At 44.1% G+C, this 25,127-nt stretch overlaps 1 protein-coding gene across 2 annotated transcripts in view; it reads right to left on the minus strand.

Annotated features, from left to right (window-relative positions):
• Window positions 1–9,629: 9,629 nt before the first annotated feature.
• LOC138665395 (bone marrow proteoglycan-like) overlaps window positions 9,630–25,127 on the minus strand; it is a 36,537-nt gene continuing 21,039 nt past the window's right edge. For both annotated transcript variants that reach the window (XM_069752827.1, XM_069752826.1), the window contains exons 3-5: window positions 15,831–15,965; window positions 14,959–15,064; window positions 9,630–9,885 (exon numbers count right to left, since the gene is read on the minus strand). In XM_069752827.1, the coding sequence (XP_069608928.1) occupies window positions 9,827–9,885; window positions 14,959–15,064; window positions 15,831–15,965 (300 nt within the window). In that variant the 3' untranslated portion in view covers window positions 9,630–9,826. The remainder of the gene's footprint in view (window positions 9,886–14,958; window positions 15,065–15,830; window positions 15,966–25,127) is intronic.

The following is a 25,127-nucleotide window of genomic DNA, read 5'->3' on the forward strand; positions in this document are numbered from 1 at the left end:
GCGGGGTCGGTAAAACCCCCCCCGAATCATGTTCTCTGGGGTCTCGGCTACCCCCGACAGCCGAGACCCCGGAGAAAATCCGACTCTGGGGGGCGCTATTCACTTTTACCACAGTGCCGTTAATTAACGACGTTGTGGTTTAAGTACCCTTAGCGGCCGCCGTTAAAAGGCGTATCGGCGGTTGCTAAGGGGTTAATCTCATCAAAGTGACCAATGACCTTCTGAAAGCAAAATGTAACGGTGACCACTCTCTGCTCATTCTTCTTGACCTTTCTGCAGCTTTTGACACTGTTGACCACCCTCTCCTACTCTCTATGCTCCAGTCACTAGGCATTAGGGACACTGCTCTCTCCTGGTTCTCCTCCTATCTTTCTGACCGCTCCTTCAGTGTTCTGTTCTCTGGCTCCACTTCATCTCCTCTTCCTCTCACTGTCGGGGTACCTCAAGGCTCAGTCCTTGGCCCCCTTCTCTTCTCTCTCCACACGGCCCCAATTGGACAGACCATCAGCAGATTTGGCTTTCAGTACCATCTTCATGCTGATGACACACAACTATACACATCATCCCTTGACCTTACCCCCGCTCTACTACAGAACACCACTGACTGTCTGTCTACAGTCTCCAAAATCATGTCCGCTCTCTATCCGAAACTCAACCTCTCCAAAACTGAACTTCTTCTGCTCCCGCCATCTACTAACCTCCCTAAGTCTTACATTTCCCTCTCCGTGGGTGGCACCATAATAACACCCCGGCAGCAGGTGCGCTGTCTGGGTGTTATGTTTGACTCCGATCTCTCCTTCACCTCCCATATCCAACTTCTTGCCCGCTCGTGCCACTTACACCTTAGTGGAAACTAGACCCCCCAAGGAACTTATATAGATGTGTGGTGAGAACTTTGAATGCCCAAGTGCTTCACAGACGTTTATAATGCAGAGTCATAAAAATAAAAATAAAAATTTTTTTCCACAAAAAAGATATTGTAGCCCCCAAGTTTTTATTTTCACAAGGGTAACAGGAGAAATTGGACCCCAGAAGTTGTTGTCCAATTTATCCCGAGTACTCTGATGCACCATATGTGGGGGTAACCCACTGTTTGGGCGCACGGCAGAGCTCAGAAGGGAGGGAGCACCATTTGACTTTTTGAGTGCAAAATTGGCTGTCGTGTTTGGAGACCCCCTGATGTACCTAAACAGTGGAAACCCCCCAATTCTAGCTCCAACCCTAACCCCAACACACCCCTAACCCTAATCCCAACCTGATCCATAATCCTAATCACTAACCCTAACGATAATCACAACCTGTACCCCAAAACAACCCTAATGTCAACCCTAACCATAACCCTAATCAAAACCCTAAATCCAACACACCCCTAATCCTAATCTCAACCCTAACCTCAAACCTAACCCTAATCCCAATACACCCCCAATCACAACCCTAACCTTAACCCTAATCCCAAACCTAACCCTAATCCCAAGCGTAACACTAATGCCAATCCTAACCCTAATACCAACCCTAATCCAAACCCTAACCCTAATCCCAACTCTAACCCTAACCTTAGCCCCAACCCTAGCCCTAACTTTAGCCCCAACCCTAACCCTAGCCCTAAGGCTACTTTCACACTTGCGTCGTTTGGCATCCGTCGCAATACGTCGTTTTGGACAAGAAACGGATCCTGCAAATGTGCCCGCAGAATGCGTTTTTTGCCCATAGACTTGTATTGCCGACGGATCGTGACGGATGGCCACACGTCGCGTCCGTCGTGCACTGGATCAGTGTTTTGGCGTACCGTCAGCACAAAAAAAGTTCAATGTAACGTTTTTTTGTACGTCGCATCCGTCATTTCTGACCGCGCATGCGTGGCCGTAACTCCGCCCCCTCCTCCCCAGGACATAGATTGGGCAGCGGATGCGTTGAAAAACTACATCCGCTGCCCACGTTGTGCACAATTTTCACAACATGCATCGGTATGTCGGGCCGATGCATTGCGACGGCCCCGTACCGACGTTAGTGTGAAAGAAGCCTAACCCTAAATTTGGCGCCAACCCTAACCCTAAATTTAGCCCCAACCCTAACCCTAAATTTAGACCCAACCCTAACCCTAAATTTAGCCCTAACCCTAAATTTAGCCCCAACCCTAACCCTAAATTTAGCCCTAACCCTAGCCCTAACCCTAGCCCTAACCCTAACCCTAACCCTAGCCCTAACCCTAGCCCTAACCCTAGCCCTAGCCCTAACCCTAACCATAGCCCTAGCCCTAACCCTAACCCTAGCCCTAGCCCTAACCTTAGCCCTAACCCTAGCCCTAACCCTAGCCCTAGCCCTAACCCTAGCCCTAACCCTAGCCCTAACCCTAACCCTAACCCTAATTTTAGCCCCAACTGCTCTTCTCCTGCCGGTCGGCAGATGGAGACAGATCGCGGGCGCACTGCGCATGCGCCCGCCATTTTCTTTTGCCCAGAAGATGTCGGCGGCCAGGAGGAGCAGCAGGAGGACCCAGGGACACCGGTAAGTATGATAGGGTCCCCGAATCCCCCTATTTCTCTGTCCTCTGATGTGCGATCACATCAGAGGACAGAGAATTACACTTTGCTTTTCTTTTTTTTTTTGCGGTCGCCGGTAAACAGTTAATTACCGGCGATCGCAAAACAGGGGTTGGTAAAATCGACCCCGATCATGCTCTTTGGGGTCTCGGCTACCCCCGGCAGCTGAGAACCCAAAGATACTCCCGGGGCCGGCCGGCGGGCGCACTGCGCATGCACCCGCCATTTTGAAGATGGCGGCGCCCACTGGGAGCCACGAGGAGCACCGGGGGAGATAGGTGAGTATCGGGGGGCTATCTGGGACCCCCTTTCTCTGTCCTCTGATGTGCGATCACATCAGAAGACAGAGAAATTAAAGAGATCGCGTTTTTTTTTTGCGATCGCCGGTAAACTGTTAATTACCGGCGATCGCAAATGCGGGGTCGGTAAACCCCCCCCCCCCCGAATCATGTTCTCTGGGGTCTCGGCTACCCCCGACAGCCGAGACCCCGGAGAAAATCCGACTCTGGGGGGCGCTATTCACTTTTACCACAGCGCCGTTAATTAACGACGTTGTGGTTTAAGTACCCTTAGCGGCCGCCGTTAAAAGGCGTATCGGCGGTTGCTAAGGGGTTAATCTCATCTAAGTGACCAATGACCTTCTGACAGCAAAATGTAACGGTGACCACTCTCTGCTCATTCTTCTTGACCTTTCTGCAGCTTTTGACACTGTTGACCACCCTCTCCTACTCTCTATGCTCCAGTCACTAGGCATTAGGGACACTGCTCTCTCCTGGTTCTCCTCCTATCTTTCTGACCGCTCCTTCAGTGTTCTGTTCTCTGGCTCCACTTCATCTCCTCTTCCTCTCACTGTCGGGGTACCTCAAGGCTCAGTCCTTGGCCCCCTTCTCTTCTCTCTCCACACGGCCCCAATTGGACAGACCATCAGCAGATTTGGCTTTCAGTACCATCTTCATGCTGATGACACACAACTATACACATCATCCCTTGACCTTACCCCCGCTCTACTACAGAACACCACTGACTGTCTGTCTACAGTCTCCAAAATCATGTCCGCTCTCTATCCGAAACTCAACCTCTCCAAAACTGAACTTCTTCTGCTCCCGCCATCTACTAACCTCCCTAAGTCTTACATTTCCCTCTCCGTGGGTGGCACCATAATAACACCCCGGCAGCAGGTGCGCTGTCTGGGTGTTATGTTTGACTCCGATCTCTCCTTCACCTCCCATATACAATCTCTTGCCCGCTCGTGCCACTTACACCTAAAGAACATCTCTAGAATCTGCCCTTTTCTCACCATGGAAACAACAAAAACCCTCACTGTCGCCCTGATGCACTCCCGCCTGGACTACTGTAATGCTCTATTAATTGGCCTCCCCCTCACTCGACTTTCCCCAGCCAGGGTCGTCCATTTGGCTAATCATTACTCGGACGCGTCCGCTCTTCGCCAATCGCTACACTGGCTGCCCATTCATTACAGGATACAATTCAAAGTACTTGTTCTCACCCACAAAGCTCTCCACAATGCGGCACCCCTTTACATCTCCTCCCTTATTTCTGTCTATTGGCCTAACCTACCACTGCGCTCTGCAAATGACTTTTGACTAACCTCTGCACTAATCTGTACCTCCCACTCCCGACTCCAAGACCTCTCCCGCGCTGCCCCAATCCTCTGGAATTCTCTACCCCAAGATATTAGGACCATCCACAATTTGCATAGTTTTAGGCACTCGCTCAAAACACACTTGTTCAGAGCGGCCTACCACGTTCACTGTTGTGAATTCTGTTGTCGAACTCCCTCCTGTGGTCGTGAATGGTACTTCGGCGAGTTCTGTCCATGGACTCCCTCTGGTGGCTGTGAGTGAAGCTGCTGCTTCTGAGGTTCCTTACACAGGTGACGTGGTTTATCCTTTGGTTGGCTGCTCTATTTAACTCCACTCAGATCGTTACTCCATGCCAGCTGTCAATGTTCCTGCATTGGTTCAGTTCGCTCTTGGATCTTTCCGGTGACCTGTCTTCTCCAGCAGAAGCTAAGTTCCTGACAGTTTTTATTTGTTCATTGTTTCCTTGTCCAGCTGGTTATCATGATTTTGTCTTGCTAGCCGGAAGCTCTGGGATGCAGAGTGGCATCTCCGCACCGTTAGTCGGTGCGGAGGTCTTTTTGCACACTCTGCGTGGTCTTTTCTAGTTTTTTGTGCTGACCGCAAAGATATCTTTCCTATCCTCTGTCTGTTTAGTAAGTCTGGCCTCCCTTTGCTGAAACCTGTTTCATTTCTGCGTTTGTGACTTTCATCTTTACTCACAGTCAATATGTGGGGGGCTGCCTTTTCCTTTGGGGAATTTCTCTGAGGCAAGGTAGGCTTTATTTTCTATCTCTAGGGCTAGCTAGCTCTTTGGCTGTGAAGAGGCGTCTAGGGAGTGTCAGGAACGCTCCACGGCTATTTCTAGTTGTTGTGATAGGATTAGGGCCTGCGGTCAGCAGAGCTCCCACATCCCAGAGCTTGTCCTGTGTGAGTTTAACTATCAGGTCGTGCCGGGTGCTCCTAACCACCAGGTCCATAACAGTTCACTAATCAAAGTCATTTTAGGTTTGTGTGTGTAGCCCATTCACTAACTCCATCTACCCCCCACCCCCTGAAGATGGCTGGACCATCATTGTAAATACATCATTGTAAATACACACCTGTGCTTTGTATCTCCCCACCTCATTGTAGATTGTAAGCTCTCACGAGCAGGGTCGTCTTTAATTATTATTGCTAACGTTGTTACTTATGACTGTTGTGTTTGAAACTGTTAAACTGTAAAGCGCTGCGGAATATGTTGGCGCTATATAAATAAAGATCATTATTATTATTATCTTAATAGCAAATATGTTTGTTTTTTTATACACTTTTTGGGCTGAGGAAAGGAGGGTGAAGTAAACGTTTAACTTTTTATTTCTTGAATATTTTTATATCAACTTTTTAAATTTTTACTTGATCTTTAGTCCTCTGGAAGACTTGAACCTGTGACGTGCAAGTATCATAGTCTATAGTAAAATTGACATCCTTCTATGAAGCTCAGCTAGCCTCATTCAGGGCTTCATAGGAGAACCAATGGCAGTTACGAGGGCCCTCAGAAGAATTCTATTACACAAGGGTGATGGGGGTGCTGATGATGGGTGGCAAAGCACACTTACACTAGCTGTCAGTTTTTGACAGTGGCATCTAAAAGCTTAAACAGCAGTGATTGGTCAATGCTCTAGGAGTCAGATAATGGCTGTATGACGCTGCAATCATATGCCCAGTATGTAAAAGGTCGGCTCCTGAGCCAGCTTCATACACTCCCATGCTGATTGTAGAATACAGTTAGGTTAGAGTTCACAAAGTGGTTAACAGTGATGATTAACATAGTTTAGATTAAATGCATTCAAATGGATTTTCCTTTAAGGAGATGGACATATTGCCCTACTCCCCCTTGATGGCATCACTGCTGTGTATAACGTTATGTGTATTCAGAATAATGTCCTGTGTCTTGTGTACATATTGTGTCTTGTGAAGTGTAAGATGTTTGCCTATGTAATGTATGTAGTAATGTAAGCAATGTACAGTACATGTAGTCTGACTAGCCACATGTAGCTGGCAAAGACAGGGAGAGTTATGATACCATTAATATTTGGGAATAGCCCACAGTATGAGGGGTTCGTGCTAATAAAGACATATTACTTCCTGAAGAGAAGCAGTGAGAAGCTGGAGAGCCATGAGTGTGCAGTGATGCCAAAAATTGATCCACAGCTAGAAGGAGACGGGAACTGACAGGAAAGTTCCCTTCTATCTTAAAGGGGTCCTTGGATAGGAAGACGTGTTACGAGAAACCCTGAGCTTGATAAATGCCGAAGGGATGAACCTAAAGAGGGCTGAGACTTTGGGACTAGTGAGGGTCCTGAGCAGTGGATTCAGAGCATCCATAGAGATAGGACGTGGAGCCACTGAGGGAGTGTAGAGAACCTCACTGAACTGTACTGTAGCAATAAGCTACGCTGTGACGAAATAGGGTGAAACAGTGTGCTATACCGACCCTGGAGTAGAGTACAATGGAAGGAAATGATGTCTGTGAAAATGCTTTTTGCTGTGAATGAAACATGTTTAAGACTGTGTACTCTCTATTCCTTGTACTTAACTTTTATTAAGCTTGGTAAAGTTCCCATGTTTGCACGGAATTCTCCTTCATTGATCTGTGGAAGTCATGGTCCTGGCCAGCCAATACCATCAGCTAAAGGTGGCCTGCATGGGCACAAAGTCCACACAACACCAACATTAAAAATCAGCCAGGACCCACACAGTTTTCCTATAAAGTGATAGGACATCAGCTTGGTTATGACTACTGCTCTGCAGCACTTTACATTCCCACAAACAAACTACATTTTAATTAATAGATTTGGAAATAAAAATAAGTTCCACAATTCAATTGGATGTGTTAAAAAAAATTGTTCCTGTGCTGAGATAATCTTGTACATGTGCCCCTGCTGTGTACTGTGTAATGGTTGTGTCTGATCGTACAGGAACATGGTCTGATCATACCACAATTGGATGTATTAAATCAACCCCCACCCATGACCCCACAACCCAACCAAGTTTCTTTAGGCTTACAAATTAATACACAATTAGAGGCCATTAATGCTCACCTCATAATGGACCCAAGAGGTCCTGCATATATTTTACACAGTACTTGGTCAGGTTCTCCCTCAGTGTCACCTCGATCAGCATAGCACAACCATTGCCATTCGATGCATCGGAACAGGAGGCACTCAAGGCATACTTAGACAGAGTCAGCGTCTACACACCAAAGCCGATGCTCACATTCCACAGGAAGAAGTTTCCCATCCAGGTCCTTTAGATGGTGTTCTATCTCCACATCTTCTGAGGGATCAAGTGCCTCTAGGAGGCCTGGGAGACCCTCAAGACATCACATGGTAAAACAGCTAAGAATTGATTGGCCTAGGACTAATCAACTCAAGTATGCAGGGGCATGGTGTGGCTTTAGACAACTTACCTTTAGTCCCTACACATAACGCTTTAGGGGATCATCTAGCTAAACAAGGTTTAATACCCCTGATTGAAATCCAGAAAGCCCTTAGGGCCAGTGTACATAAGGATTCATTTTACTGTTGGGGTAATCCTTTAGGTGCTCATTTAAATGATGTTACAAACAAAAAAACCTGGGCTAATGCATATGTGGACATATGGTCCTTAATATTCATTAGTCAACATACCATTGATAAAGAAAGTAGACCCTATTCCAATAGAACGTTTGATAGAAAGCCAAAAATAGGAAAAACTATTAATAATTGGTTTATCCTTTTTTGTTTTGGGATGTGTGATGAGTCAAAAACACCCAGAATGTTGTTCGGAGCTTTTATTTATCAAGACCTGATTTATAACTCTTACGGATCCCACGGTGGTTCGGCTATGTGGTGTTAGGATGAGAATTTTTGTAGAGCGTTGTCTAGCATTGCAACATGATGTCAATTGTGGTGTGAGAGCCATGGATGTTGGGTTAAGATTAATGCTGGCGCAAAAACAAACCCCATTTCATACCAAAAGCCACTAAACCAGGGAATACACAAAGTTATGGTCCAGTGGCCATGCATCACTCAGGAGTTGGCTATTTAATGAGGGACACTGCCGTTTCTTTGGCATCTGCAAATTCAAGCATGAATGTTCCTCCTGCGGTGGACTACATTCTGCTATCAGATGTCCCCATCTGCTTGCCAGGTTCCCCGGAAAGCAACTATCAAAATGAACAAAAAGACACCAGTTAATGTAGTCGATATGATACAGTTGTCCTGTTCCCTTTGCAGAAAAACAACCACAAAGTATGATGTTGCCCCCACCATGCTTCACAGTTGGGACTGTGCTCTTGGAGTTGTACTCATCCTTCTTCTTCCAAACATGGCGAGTTGAGTTATACCAAAAAGTTATATTTTGATATAATCTGACCACATGACCTTCTACCATGCCTCCATTGGATCATCCAGATGGTCATTGGTAAAGTTCAAATGGTCCTGAACATGTGCGGGAGAGAGCAGTAGGATCTTGCGTGCCCTGTAGGATTTTAATCCATGATGACATCGTGTGTTACTAATAGTAATGTTTGAGACTGTGGTCCTAGCTTTCTTCGGGGCATTGACCAGGTCCTCCCATGTGGTTTTGGACTGATTCCTGACCTTTCTCAGAATCATCCTTACCCTATGAGATGAGACCTTGCATGGAGCCGCAGACCTAGGAACATGGACAGTGATCTTGCGTTTCTTCTGTTTATTTTTTCTGCGTTTTTCATACTCATTTTTTGGGTGCCCATTACATGTACAGTATAATTTGTCTACAGTACATGTTTAATACATTTAGTTTTATTCACAAAAAATGCTTAAAAAATGTAACAAAAGAGGCAGTGAAAATTTTTGTTATGTTTTTTTCACTTTCTGAATGCTTTCTAAGGCCACTTTCACATGTTTAATATTTGGTCAGTATTTTATCTCAGAATTTGGAAGCCACAAACAGGACTGAAGTAGTCATACTTTTCCTCAAAGGGTAAGTGCCCACAATCGACAACTGTTGCGATTTTGACGCTAGTCTCTGCAACAGAAATTACATCAATAGAAATGTATTGAATTGGTAAATCTACAAGGTTCAGTGAACACATGTGGATTTACCTGCGTTCAACAGAAGGTAGCGTTTTGGACGCAGCAAACATGTGCTGCGTCCAAATCGTTGCTAATTCCAAATCTTGGGCACCTGGCCTAACAGAAACATGTCACCACTTCTGTACTTTTTTCACCCACTCCTAGTTTTGTCTTACACGTACTGAGGTGAAAAATCTCACCAAACATTCCATGTGTGAGCATGGCCTTAAAGAACTGAGATGCTGCAGATTTTGTAAACGCTGTAGTTCGCAAATTCAATTAGGAAAAAAAACAAGCATGTGCAGGAGATTTTTGAAATCTAAAGAATATAGGGAAAAAAACGCTGCAAAAATGATGCATGTTAAATAGTAATAACTTAATAATATAATTTTATTATTAAAGTAATAATAAAATAATACGACACCCAATTGCGTAATATTGTATTATATTTTTATTATAAGCTACATAGCACTAAAGCATGCTCATGGAGCAACAGGAGAGGTAAAGAAATCCAACACTCTGCTACTAATCGAACACTTCTGTATGGCAAAGCACTTCTTTACACATCTTCATAGTCGCAAGCATTCAAAGCTGGTGCATGAGGGCTGATGAGCTGGGCCGATTCTCAGTAAGTGCAGACAGATGGAAGGCGTTTGTGGCAGCTGAAGGAGTACCACTTGCCAGCTGAAAGATAGATTTAAGTGTTAGGGTAAGTTCACGCATTGTGCACACAAATATGTAGGAAAAATCCCTATTGTAATACAGTGTAAGCTAAAAGAGGAGGTTTGAACATCGTCTACATATTACTGAAACGTAATCATGTGCACAATCTGCATGTTTTAAATGTGGATTTGGCTGCAGATATGCTACAGGGAAACTTAAAGAATGTGTGACAATTCCCATACGAAATGTTCCCACAGTATACAGTAAATCCTGCTGTAAATATAGTTGTGAAAAATCTGAGGCCAAGCCAAACATTTCACCCTTTGAATGGGACATAGGATAAATTGACATTGAATTTTCACAGTGTGTGCATGGTATCCTAATATCGCACAATGCAGGTATTGTAAAGCTGATGTGCATATGCTCTATGAGATCATACATTAAGGGTAAACTTTAGAAACAGACAGAAGAAGAGGAACTGATAGAGCAATACATGACTGCGGGATTTTTTTAGACTATAACCAGTTATTTCCACAATGAACATTTCCACTGCCACCAATTATTTAAGTTCAGCGATTTATGTTGGCTACAACAGCAGAGTTGTTGGGTCTAGTGATTGGTAGCAGAGGTTATTTTTTCTGTAGATGTAACATCACTAATGCAGCCTTTCAGAGGGGGATGAGATACATCACTAGACCTAGGGATGATGAGTACCACCTGACTATTATTTAAAGAGGACTTATCGCTTACACGCATACTATGGTATATTGCAGTAAGGAGACTGTAGAAATAAATAAGCATGAATTAAATTACTTTTAGAAGAATAATTACTCTTATTTCGTGAATAATATAATTAGAAAATCAGTCTATGGAAGCCGCCATCTTGGGATTGACAGCCCAGAGTGCTGTGTTCTAATCTGACACGGCCCCAGATTACAGGCTGGTTGGTAGGCAGCGCCTCTGGTCAGCAGCTGTTTAGCAACCCTAAAAGCTCATTTACCAAATTATACAGGATGGTTGAGCATATATGTGGCACCCCAGGAGTTCAGGTACCACAGTGTTATTGCCTTCCTCTCGGGGAAGGTGATGCTATGCCTGGAAAAGATGAGGATCCCTTTAGCAGGTAATCTGTGCATACAACATGTTCTGACTCCAGGCCAGAAGGGGGAGCTCTAGACCCAGTTTCAGGGGAGCTTCCCTATATGTATGTTCTGACTTGGAGGAGGAGTGTGTTCAGAGTGTAAAGAGTGTGTAGGAGGAAGGAGTGCAGGAGAAGTGAGGAGCTGGAGGAGAGCTGCGACTGGGCTCCCTCCACGCTGAAGCGCAGGAACCGGACACCAGGAGTCCGAGGCTGTGTGGGACTGTATGACCCACAGCAAAAACCAGAGGGCAGGAGATTGAAAGTAACTTGCCCACATCTACACCCGAAGGCACAGCAGTATCTAGAGCCCAGAGTCACAGTAAATACAGACACCTGTAAAAAGGCTTGCGTTGCCTGCTATGCAGTGACTCTCCAAGGACACAGAAAGAGAAAGAGAGAGGACCTTGTAAGAAGCCATAGGCATCAAGGGACGCACTTTACAGCGCAGCAAGGAAGGCTCCTAATCCCATCTGGCTAAGGGGATCCCTAATCATTTCCAAGCTGCCTGTACCTCACCATCACCTGTTACCGGTACTCTGGACTGTGGCTTTTCACCACCAGTAAATAGATAAAGAGACTACAACTTTGTATCCTCTGATTCTTTCTGGCACCACACCATCTTTGCCTATTACACCGGGAGCCCTGTGGACCCAGCTTCATCTGTGGGAAGCCATACCATCATTGCTGCAGTGCCATCACCCCCAGAGGACCTCTTTGAGCAGCGTCGGTTATCCCTGACCGAATACTACAGGAGGCATCACGAACACTCTTTATTCAATTAACAGCTTTAAAGTCCTTTCCTTTTACTTGGACGCCCAGGGCCACGGACTGGGTCACTGACCACCCCTTTAACGACCACCAGACCCTGCCCGAATACCCCAGGGTCCTAGCGGGCCCTCCATATACCTTGATGGGAGACCTTAATGGCGGAGCATACACCAGGATGGGGGGCATATACCAGGATGAGGCAGCATATTCCAAGATTTGTGACCAGTGTGGGTGAGCATGTAACAGGATGGGGGACCAGGATGGGGGAGCATATACCAGGACGGGGGAGCATTCGGTTCAAGTTATGGGGTTGGGGGCGGAGCCAATCAGTCAGAGAATACAGAGAGGCTACTGTTACCATGCCCCTTGCCCTGACTGACAGCCAGCCTCAATGTAAAGCCAGTGTCAGTCAGTTCTGGGGACTGGGTTACAGTGGCTGCTCTGTATACTCAAAGCACTGCCCCTGATGCCATGATAACAAAATTAATTTTCTCCCAGCTGCATTCACCTACATGCAGGCACCGGGAAACACAATAACGCTGTTAACCTGCAGATTAACCACATATTTGCAGGCTAATAGTGTAATTTCTGATTACAGAATCCATTTAATTTTATAGTACAATACTTTAAAAAAATGGCGCCAGAGTCCGCGCATGCGAATACTGCTCTATACCGATCAATTTTTTTAAAGTAATGGTGTCTGTGAATTTGCATATACAGTGCCTTCAATAAAATGGCACCAGATAGCGCAGTATGCGCATGTGCTGACCATGGCACCATTTTATTAAAGTAATGTATTGCAATATCAACATAGCAGTGTGTATGCACTGCCCATTACCATTATACCTAAGGCCCTTACATGCGCGCTGCTATGTTGTCTTTAAAAAAAATAGCACCAAAATGTACCAATAAAAATGCACGTAAAAAAAATGTAAATATATATCATGAAAAAACAGCAGCAAAGTACGGTTGTTGTGGGTTCAATACTTCCCCAAGCAACCAGCCAAAAGCCTCCAAGTATAGGAAAAATAGAGGGGAGGCAACACTCCAATGGAAATTATTTCCACTATTGTGTTGTGTCAATATATATAATTATATTAAATACACACACTCCACATATGTTTTCATACAGTTCTTATATACACTGTACACTCATGCATGAACTCTCCACATATATGCAAACATCTGACATGGATATACACACAATTACACATACACTCGCCATATACAGGAACTGGAAATTAATGAAAACCTCTCTTGTCTGGCACATAGCTTCTTGCAGTAGGTAGTTTTTGTCTCCCTCCTCTCAGCCCTGCTTGCTGTCACACGGTGGTGGAGGGGCACAATTACTAGCCCGCAGGCTACAGGAGTCTGTAGAAGGTATGAACTTCAGTGCTGGACAGTGTGTGGGGATAGGAAGCCTATAGTAAGAACATTGTGCAAGGTTTATCACAGAAGAGGGAGGTGGAAGGATGTAATCAAGGGGAGCACTCCAGCTCACTACCTGGTGAGTTATTGAGGGAGCAGGGTCAGCATGAAGGGCAGGTAGACCAGGCAGCTGCCTAGGGCCCCCCACACCTCCAGGGTCCCGCAGCCAGTGGCGTGCCACTAATAGCAGCACACCACGCGGCCGCTGTGAGGCTCACCCCTGCATCATGCATTCAACTTATCCAGTTCAAAGCAGTGATGGTGGAGAGAGCATCATCTGTCGCTCCCTCTCACATCACTCCCCCTCTTCTTCTGACTCAGTGAGTGCATGATGATGTCACATCATCATGCGCCATGCTATGCCAGCAGTGGGGCTGATTAGACTGGAGCAGAGCCTGGAGCAGGGTGGGGAAAGAGGAGGAGAAGGTCTGCATTATACTGTGTATGGGGGGGCTGCATTCTATGTGTGTGGCGGCTGCATTATACTGTGCGTGTGGGGGCTGCATTATACTATGTGGGAGGGGTTGGCACTATACTGTGTGTGTATAGGAGAGCTGCATTATACTGTGTGAGGGGGGCTGCATTATACTGTGTGTGTGTCTGCACTATACTGTGTGTGTCTGCATTATAGTGTGTGTGTAGGTGGGCTGCATTATAATGTGTGGGTGAGGGCTCCACTATACTCTGAGGGGGCTGCACTATACTCTAAGGGGGGCTGCATTATACTCTGAGGGGGGTTGCATTATACCCTGAATGGGCTGCATTATATCCTGAGGGGGCTGCATTATACTCTGAGGGGGCTGCAGTATACTGTGACTGTGTGTGGGGGGGCTGCATTAAACTGTGTGTGGGGGGGCTGCAGTATACTCTATGACGGGGACCGTAGTATACTCTTTGATGTGGGCTGCAGTATACTCTGAGTGGGGGATGCAGTATACTGTGAGGGGGCTGCATTATACTCTATGAAGGACCATGGGGAGTGCATTATACTATATGGGACCTACATTATACTGTATCGAGGACTATCTGTCCCCATCATTCTTCCTAAGTTGGTGTAAAGAAACTCAGGAACAAGAATGAAACGACTTCAATATTGTCGATTGCGCTCGTTTAACGGCCTGAAATCAGCAGATGTAAATACAACAGAAATGTTTCTGTGTAATGGGGAAATATGTGAGCATTTGGAGCCACACTTTAAACTTTTGCCCAGGGCCTCACTTTGTCTAAAACCAGCCCTGGGAGGGAGTTACAGGACATCGGCAGACACAAAACTCATTGTGCTGTCCCACCAGATGTAGAGCAGGATCGCTGTGATACTGCTAATCACTGGCCGGATAGTTACCAATGTACATAGCAGCCCATCGATCCTGCTATGCTTCTTACCCCTACCTGAGCATTAGTTACAGAGCGCAGACCGCAGACTGCTGCTCACTTTCCCTTGGTGCAATGCGTCATGGGAGATTGACCTCATCAAAGCACAGGGGCTTGGGGAATCCCCTGGTGGCGACTTCAGCTGAAGTCGACTCAAATAAATGAGAGGCTTGTGCCAAGAAAGGGAGTTTATTGTTTATAATTTGTCAAATTGATATTTTTACTTTTGCCTTTAAATTAAATACTTAAAAAATTTGTGATAGGTTCACTTTAACCTAGTGGAAGCCAATGGGGATGAAAAACTCATAATTGGAAAATCTCGTTAAGAATGGGAACATATACTGTATAATAAAAATGTGGTCATGATATTCTTTGACTGTACTTACTGTTTACACACATGGCAACACACCAACGTCCACGTGTTTTGTTCTGGTTACAAGCCCAATTGGCATAATTCAATTTACTTCCATCAACAGTGCTGTATGGGCGACACTAGAAATTAAGCAATGATTGATTATCTCCTTATACTCTATCTGGGGATGAAAGAAAGAAAGAAAGAAAGAAAGAAAGAAAGAAAGAAAGAAAGAAAGAAAGAAAGAAAGAAAGAAAGAAAGAAAGAAAGAAAGAAAGAAAGAAAGAAAGAAAGAAAGAAAGAAAGAAAGAAAGAAAGAAAGAAAGAAAGAAAGAAAAGAAAAAAATGCACTTTTCACACAGGCCACTAGAGCTTTTTAGTTTTTAACTTGCTATTGTTTCAGGAAATAACACATGTACATAGCCACAATAGTTGCATCCAGGCCCTATCTTTTGTATTGAAACCTCTAATGAGCCTCTACAAAATATCACTGAGAATGGAGGGGGAGCAGAACATAAAAAAATGGGAGACCCCTAATTGACAATGCCCAACTGCCTGATTTGTCAGTCTAACCCAGAATGTTCTTCTGTCTGTCATGCAGAAGGCCAGGATAGCACTAAAGACATCCCATAGAGATAGTGTATGTCCCATAAGAAGGATGTCCAGGCCAAGACTAGCTCCATTTCTCCTTCATATGTGCATTAATAGGCATACGGCTTCTATTCTTTAATATCAATGTTGCAAGGAAGGGGTGACAAGTGTCAGATAGAACTGTTCCAGTAGAGGCGTGATGGCGTTACCAAGCCTCAGTAGGGTGTCCCACATTAATTGTTTCAATGGAATCCCATGGAAATTATAACATTCATTAGGAAATACCATAAACATAGAAAATGATGTTGCACTTACCAATTTACTTTTCCAAACACCAATCCAAGCATAGCGGACATTGCTAGCTTTTAGCTTAATGTACCATTGTAGATCGCGATTTGCTGTACAGCTATGAACGGAGCTCAAGTTTCCTCTATGAGAACGACAGATTTTCTATGACAGAGAAATATAAAAAATGAAAATGACAATATCAATATACTGTGATATCTGTAGATATTTTCTTTTTCTTAATGGAGTTTATTATCTGGGCTAAAGTTACATTTTCAAAGATCAGACTTTAATGGACACACAAATATGCTATTTTTAAAAATATTTTTTTTCATTTATTTTTTGAAACTGAAAAACATGTATTTTTCTTTATTCTTTTTTTGTATTTTTATTTTTTCAACTTTTTTTGCATGCTTTTTTAGCTCCGTTAGATGACTTAACTTCTCCTTGTACAATACACTGCAATACTTCAGTATTTCAGAACATTTTTAATTGACCTATCTCCTATGAATAACAGTGACATGCTCTGCTTCATCTACTATATAATTGTCTAAGGGTCACTTCCGTCTTTCTGTCTGTCTGTCTTTCTGTCTGTCTTTCTGTCTCTCTGAAATGGAAATCCCAAGTCGCTGATTGGTAGTGGAAAAACAGCCACAACCAATCAGCGACGGGCACAGTCCGGTGGCAAAATGACCGCTCATTAATCCTCTCAGTCAGTGCCCGCTCCATACTCCCTTCCAGTCAGCGCTCACACAGGGTTAATGGCAGCGCTAATGGACCACGTTATGCCACGGTGTAACGCACTCCATTAACGCTGCTATTAACCCTGTGTGACCAACTTTTTACTATTGATGCTGCCTATGCAGCGTCAATAGTAAAAAGATCTAATGTTAAAAATAATTTAAAAAATAAAAAAATCGTTATATACTCACCATCAGTCGGCCCTTCAGATCTAGAACAGGCCTTTCCCGCTCTTCACGATGCTCCCGTGACCGCTCCATGCATTGCGATCTCGCGAGATGATGACATAGTGGTCTCGCGAGACTATACGTCATCATCTCGTGAGACCGCAATGCACTCTTCAGACCGGAGCGCGCGAGAAGCGTCGGTAACTGCTTCGATCCGGGGGCCAACGGAAGGTGAGTATATAACAATTTTTTATTTTAATTCTTTTTTTTAACAGGAATATGAAGCCCACATTGCTATATACTACGTGGGCTGTGCAATATACTATGTGGGCTCTGCAATATACTACATGGCTGTGCAATATACTACGTGGCTGTGCAATATACTACGTGGGCTGTGCAATATACTATGTGGGCTGGGCAATATACTATGTGGGTTGGGCAATATACTACGTGGGTTGGGCAATATACTGCGTGGCTGTGCAATATACTATGTGGACTGGGCAATATACTACGTGGGCTGTGCAATATACTATGTGGGCTGGGCAATATACTACGTTGGCTGGGCAATATACTATGTGGGTTGGGCAATATACTGCGTGGCTGTGCAATATACTATGTGGACTGGGCAATATACTACATGGGCTGTGCAATATATTACGTGGGCTGGGCAATATACTACGTGGCATGTGTTATATACTGCGCGTGTGGGCTGTTATATACTATGGGGCTGTGTTATATGCTATGTGGGCTGTTATACACTCCGTGGGCTGTGCTATATACTACGTGGCTGTGCTATACACTCCGTGGGCTGTTATATACTACGTGGCTGTGCTATATACTCTGTGGGTTGTGCTATATACTCCGTGGGCTGTGCTATAAACTACGTGGCTGTGCTATATACTACGTGGCTGTGCAATATACTATGTGGCTGTGCAATATACTATGTGGGCTGCTATTTACTACGTGGCTGTGCTATATACTTCATGGCCGGCCGAGAACAATCAGTGACAGGCGCAGTCCGAATCCTGTGTATTCAATGTATTCTAAAATCTTCAGACATAAACTACATACATATTCTAGAATACCCGATGCATTAGAATTGGGCTACCATCTAGTAGAAGTATAAACATAGAAAAGCCATCAGCAGCAAGCAATTGCATCGCAGCGGACGATGGATGAGTACACCTCCCTAGATCAAAGCACTTAAAGAGTATAAGTCTAGTGATGCCCTTTTAATTTTCAAAAAGTGGCCAGAAGTGTCCCTAATGCCACCTAAAAAAATACTTTCTTGTAAAAGTCAGGTACAAAATTTTAGGTTGTGGGGTCTTGGCATGGAGACCATAAAGCTCCGCAGAACTCCTCACTTTGAAAGCGCATGTTATTGCAAGATCTCGCTTTTTACATGAACCCAACAATGCCACATCCTTTACTAAGCAGTTACCAAACAGTAACCTATCTAATAATATTACCATTTGGTAACTACGCAGTGAAGGATGCGGCATGGGTTAGAGCAAAGAGTAAGATTTTGCAATACCAAGCAAGATCTTACACCTTCACCTGCTTGCCTGATACCAGTAAGCCAGAATTTCGAACCCGACTTTTGCCATAATGTGAGGTATTTTAGGGCGCATTAGAGACATTTCTGCTCAATTTTGCCAATAGGTGACGTTTATTAGAGAAATCACCAGTCTGCTGCTGCTCCCTTTTTTTACAGTTGTGTTCAACAGTTTACATACCCCGGCAGAATTTTTGCTTTCTTGTCCTTTTTAAAAGAATATGAATGAGATGACACCTAAACTTTTTCTCCACTCATGGTTAGTGGTTGGGGGAAGCCATTTATTGTAAAACTACTCTGTTTTCTCTTTTTAAATCATAATGACAACTCAAAACATCCAAATGACCCTGATCAAAAGTTCACATACCCTGGTGATTTTGGCCTGATAACATGCACAGAAGTTGACACAAATGGGTTTGAATGGCTACTAAAGGTAACATCCTCACCTGTGACCTGTTTGCTTGTAATCAGTGTGTGAATAAAAGCTGAGTGAGTTTCTGGGATCCAGACAGACTCTTGCATCTTTCATCCAGCCACTGATATTTCTGGATTGTGAGTCATGGGGAAGGCAAAAGAATTATCAACTAATCTATGGGAAAAGGTAGTTGAACTGTATAAAACAGGAAAGTGATAGAAAAAGATATCCAAAGAATTGATAATGCCAGTCAGCGGCATTCAAACTGTGATTAACAAATGGAAAATCAGGGACTCTGTAAAAACAAAACCACGGTCAGGTAGACCAACAAAAATGTCATCTATAAGGAAAACATTTTCTGGATGCAAAGAAAAAGCCACAAATAACATCAGCTGAAATACTGGACTCTCTGAAAACTAGTGGTGTGGCTGTTTCAAGATGCACAATAAGGAAGCACTTGAAGAAAAATGGGGTCCATGACGGACGAAGAAATCCATTACTGCGCAAATGCCATGAGTGGAGAAAAAAGTTTTTGGCGTTATCATTCATATTCTCTGAAAAAAAAGCCAAGAAAGCAAAAACTCTGCCGGGGTATGTAAACTTTTGAGCACAACTGTAAACAAAAGAAAGACTTGTGATAGACAAATCTTTCAGTGCTGTTATCAGTGAATGACAATGGAATCTGACTAGTTACGCAGCAGCGATCTATGCACCCAAAATGCACTATAAATTTATGGCAGGTGTCAGGAAGGGGTTAACAGAACAAGTTTTATTTGGTCCATATTGACTTTTATGATTGCCACTTCCAATAATTGGTGCCAGAGTTTAAGTTCTAAGAGGCAATTTGCATATTTAAATGCAGATTTCTAGTTTATTTTTTTTATTTCTTGTTGTAGATTCTCTTAGTTTCTTTTCTGGAGTGGTGCTACTAATTTAACCCTTAGGGCTCATACTAATCTGCGTATAAATCGGATGAATTCAATCGGATAAAAAACTCACTTGCACTCTGACCAATGCTATTCACTGATTTAGTGCTTACCTGCGATTTTTTTTCTCAGCTCGGATCAGACAGAGAAAAAAATGCGAGTGACCTCGTATATTGGACGAGACTTGCCAATGCAAGTTAATGGGTGTGAGAAAAAAAATTAACACGGCTCACGGACATGATTGTGCCATCCAATTTTTACACACTTATCTCATACGAACCTTCTTTCAAGTACAATAAATTCACAGCGTGAACTGTCAGAATAGAATAGATAGATAGAAAGATGTCAGTGACATATATAATTAGTGCAGTGTGTGTACTTACTGTATATGTAATTAGCTAATAATTAAAAAAAAGTGGGACTCCCATTATCCCATTATCTATATATATAATTGTCTAAGGGTTTTTCTGTCTGTCTGTCTGTCTGTCTGCCTGTCCTGGAAATTTCGCGTCTCTGATTGGCCAAGGCCGCCAGGTCTCGACCAATCAGCGACGGGCACAGCATGGCGACGATGATGTCATAAATGTTGCCTCGACCAATCAGCGACGGGCACAGTCTGCCGCGAATTCGCCCCGACCAATCAGCGACGGGCACAGTATCGACGTAGATGCCATAATGGTTGCCATGGCGATGATGATGTCATAAAGGTTGCCTCGACCAATCAGCGACGGGCACAGCCTGCCGCGAATTCTGGAATCATCATTGTCCATATGCTACGGGGACATGCATATTCTAGAATACCCGATGCGTTAGAATCGGGCCACAATCTAGTTTTTAATAACCTGCTGGTATTATTTTTCTGGGAAGGGACCAATATCCATGGATCTTCACAGACTTTTAATAACAGCGCACAGCTGTCTGCGTAGTCTTTACTGGTTATTAAAAAGGGGGATGTCACCGATCGACACTGCAGCTGCAATCTTATGCTACTGTCAGTGTGTTCCAGCCACCATGCTGAGCAGTCATATTTCTGTATTCTCTGCTCATATTTGAAGGGAAAAAGGGAGACACAAACCGCAAATAGGGTCTTATCTCACAAAAAGAATGGAGGAGTCACCAAGAAAATCGCTCACCTGGTGAAGCTGAAAGCAGGCATGTGAAGATTTCGGCTGCCGCAGATCCACAAGCCGGTCACCGACCATATGAAGCAGTACACTATAGAAAGTGTGGATTAAATCCGCGATGCCGCAATAATGATGAGGTTCCAGTTGATAGTAGACTTAAAACGCGTTGAATAAACCACTGTTTTAAGTCTACTATCAACTGGAACCTCATCATTATTGCGGCAGCGTGGATTTAATCCACACTTTCTATAGTATACTGTATGCTCTGCTCAGCATGGCATCCAGATGTAGCAGAGTTGGGGATCATCGTGGGTCGCGGGATAGATTTACAGCAGACCAATTTGGAGTATTTTTGTTTGTATGGTAAAAAATTAGTAAAAGAAGATCATGGAGTGCATTTTACAATTAAATGACTGTTTATGTGTTTATTACTTTTGACTGTGGAATCAGACACCTCTCCATTACAAACCCTTGGGCTTGATGTCAGCAGACATTACACAGCTGACATCAACCCCAAAATCATTACCCAATGCACCAGAGCGAGCGGGAATAGCCGAGGTTAAGACCCACAATTGGCGCATGTAATGGATGCACAATTTCTGGGGCAACTAAGAGCTGGTGTTATTAGGAGGGAACCAATATATAAGGCCTCTTCTCAGTCTAATTACATCAGCCCAAAACTGTCTGTTTAGCATTTGCTGGTTATTAAAAATAGAGGGCACCCTATTTCATTAATAACCAGTAAAGGTTATGCAGACACCTGTGAGCTGTTATTAGTAAGTTGGGAAGTGGTCCCTTCCCAGAAAAATAACAATAGCCCCCATCTGTCTGTTTTCTCTCAACTGGTCATCTACTATATAATTGTCTAAGGGTCACTTCCGTCTTTCTGTCGTCCTTCTGTCTGTCACAGATATTCATTGGTTGCGGCCTCTGTCTGTCATGGAATCCAAGTCGCTGATTGGTCTCGCCAGCTGCCTGTCATGGCTGCCGCGACCAATCAGCGATGGCCACTGTCCAATTAGTCCCTACCCTGCAGTCAGCACCCGGCGCCCGCTCCATACTCCCCACAGTCACCGCTCACACAGGGTTAATGCCAGCGGTAACGGACCGCATTATGCCGCGGGTAGCTCACTCCGTTACCGCCGCTATTGTGACCAAGTTTTTACTATTGACGCTGCCTATAGTAAAAACATCTAATAATAAATCAAATAATTTAAAAAAATAGAAAGTCATTATATACTCACCTTTCGCGACGCTCCGGTGATCGCTCCATGCAAGTGGCAGGTTCCGGTGCCAAGGATGGTATGGGAGAAGGACCTGCCATGATGTCACGGTCATGTGACCGAACTACAAGGGGCCCTCGGAAGGTGAGTATATGTTTATTTTTTATTTTGTAACCTGTGACATACGTGGCTGTGCAATATACTACGTGACTGGCCAATATACTACGTGGCTGGGCAATATACTACGTGGCTCTGTGCTGTATACTACATCGCTGTGCAATATACTACGTGGCTCTGTGCTGTATACTACGTCGCTGTGCAATATACTAGGTGGCTCTGTACTGTATACTACGTGACTGGGCAATATACTACATGGCTGGGTAATATACTACGTGGCTGGGCAATATACTACGTGGCTGGGCAATATACTATGTGACTGGGCAATATACTACGTGGCTGGGCAATGTACTACGTGGCTGGGCAATATACTTCGTGACTGGGCAATATACTACGTGGCTGGGCAATATACTACGTGACTGGGCAATATACTACGTGACTGGGCAATATACTACGTGGCTGGGCAATATACTACATGGCTGGGCAATATACTATGTGGCTGGGCAATATACTACATGGCTGGGCAATATACTACGTGGGCTGTGCAATATACTACGTGGACATGCATATTCTAGAATACCCGATGCGTTAGAATAGGGCCACCACCTAGTTAAAAATAAGAGGGATCTCACGCCATTGTTTAAATTAATTATTTATTTAATATATTTAAAAAGGCTAAACCCACCTAATTTCCACATGAGAGGCATTAAAGGGTGATAGTTTATTATATGTAGGGGGCTTCTGACATTAAATATCTATTGGACATCTATCCTATTTTATTCTATCTAGCTATCTATATCTGTATATAAAAAAATTTATCATTACTTAGAAAACTAGCTTTAAATGATATAGATAATTACTGTAGGTAAAAGCTGATTTTAAAAATGCATTGCATATGCAGGGCTGCCATCAAGGCATTACTGCCCTTACTGGTGACCAGAAGCAAGAAGGGGGGCCGCAGCGGCTGTCCTAGCTGTATAGTAACTAAATGTCTTATTATAGGGACTTACAGTATGTGTGCGCCATTTCTGGGTTGACTGAAGGCTAATTTCTTACTTTGGGAGGGGGCCAATATCCATGGCCCCATCTTGGGCTATTAATGTCAGCCCGAAGCTGTCTTGTTTAGCCTTTGTTGGTTAGTAATTATAAGGGGATCCCACATAATTTTTTGGGGGTGGGTCTCCCCTATAATAACCAGTAAAGGCTACACAAACAGCGGTGAGCTGATATTAATAGCCTGGAAATCTTTATGGCTATTGTTCCCTTCCGAGAATATTAAAAACAGCGCCAAGCTTTGGGCCTTCCCTCAGATGGTTATAAAAAGAACGGGGGACCCCACGCCATTTTATTTATTGAATTATTTATTTAAATCGCGCATCACAGTGGGTGCTGACTAAAAGTCTCATCAGCGTTGCCTGGACTCGCTGATCTCAAGCGAGAATGATGAGAGCTGCATTCAGCACCCGGTGACTGGGAACAGCGCTAATTGTACTGCTTTTCCCAGGAGCGGGTACGTTTCACACTGATGATACATGGATGTTGTCCGTTTGTCATCAGTGTGCATTTAATCAGTGGTACATTTAAAAAAGAAACATGTATGCAGATTTCTCATATGGACCCACGGTATGTGTGAAAAATCTGACATGTGCCATTATCATTAAATACAATGGGTATGCGTATGTCCGGTCCTTAACCCCTTTCTGCCATTAGACGTACTATTGCGTCCATGTGGGGTGGGCTTTACTTCCCAAGGACGCAATAGTACGTCATATGCGATCGGCAGCGCTCACGGGGGGAGCGCCGCCGATCGCGGCCGGGTGTCAGCTGTTTATCGCAGCTGACATCCGGCACTATGTGCCAGGAGCGGTCACGGACCGCCCCCGGCACATTAACCCCCGGCACACCGCGATCAAAGATGATCGCGATGTGCCGGCGGTACAGGGAAGCACCGCGCAGGGAGGGGGCTCCCTGCGGGCTTCCCTGAGCCCCCCGCAGCAACGCGATGTGATCGCGTTGCTGCGAGGGTCTCCTCACCTCCCTCCCTGCTCCCTCCAGCCCCGGATCCAAGATGGCCGCGGATCCGGGTCCTGCAGGGAGGGAGGTGGCTTCACAGAGCCTGCTCAGAGCAGGCACTGTGAAGCAGCCTGCACTCCTATCAGATCAGTGATCTGACAGAGTGCTGTGCAAACTGTCAGATCACTGATCTGTGATGTCCCCCCCTGGGACAAAGTAAAAAAGTAAAAAAAAAAATTTCAAATGTGTAAAAAAAAAATAAAAAAAAATATTCCAAAATAATGAAAAAAAAAAAAAAATATTATTCCCATAAATACATTTCTTTATCTAAATAAAAAAAACAAAACAATAAAAGTACACATATTTAGTATCGCCGCGTCCGTAACGGCCCGACCTATAAAACTGGCCCACTAGTTAACCCCTTCAGTAAACACCGTAAGAAAAAAAAAAAAAAAACGAGGCAAAAAACAACGCTTGATAATCATACCGCCGAACAAAAAGTGGAATAACACGCGATCAAAAAGACAGATATAACTAACCATGGTACCGCTGAAAACGTCATCTTGTCCCGCAAAAAACGAGCCGCCATACAGCATCATCAGCAAAAAAATAAAAAAGTTATAGTCCTGAGAATAAAGCGATGCAAAAATAATTATTTTTTCTATAAAATAGTTTTTATCGTATAAAAGCGCCAAAACATAAAAAAATGATATAAATGAGGTGTCGCTGTAATCGTACTGACCCGAAGAATAAAACTGCTTCATCAATTTTACCAAACGCGGAACGGTATAAACGCCTCCCCCAAAAGAAATTCATGAATAGCTGGTTTTTGGTCATTCTTCCTCACAAAAATCGGAATAAAAAGCGATCAAAAAATGTCACGTGCCCGAAAATGTTACCAATAAAAACATCAACTCGTCCCGCAAAAACCAAGACCTCACATGACTCTGTGGACCAGAATATAGAAAAATTATAGCTCTCAAAATGTGGTAACGCAAAAAATATTTTTTGCAATAAAAAGCGTCTTTCAGTGTGTGACGGCTGCC

This window comes from Ranitomeya imitator, chromosome 2 (assembly GCF_032444005.1).
Source record: "Ranitomeya imitator isolate aRanImi1 chromosome 2, aRanImi1.pri, whole genome shotgun sequence".
In the NCBI taxonomy this organism is placed as follows: domain Eukaryota; kingdom Metazoa; phylum Chordata; class Amphibia; order Anura; family Dendrobatidae; genus Ranitomeya; species Ranitomeya imitator.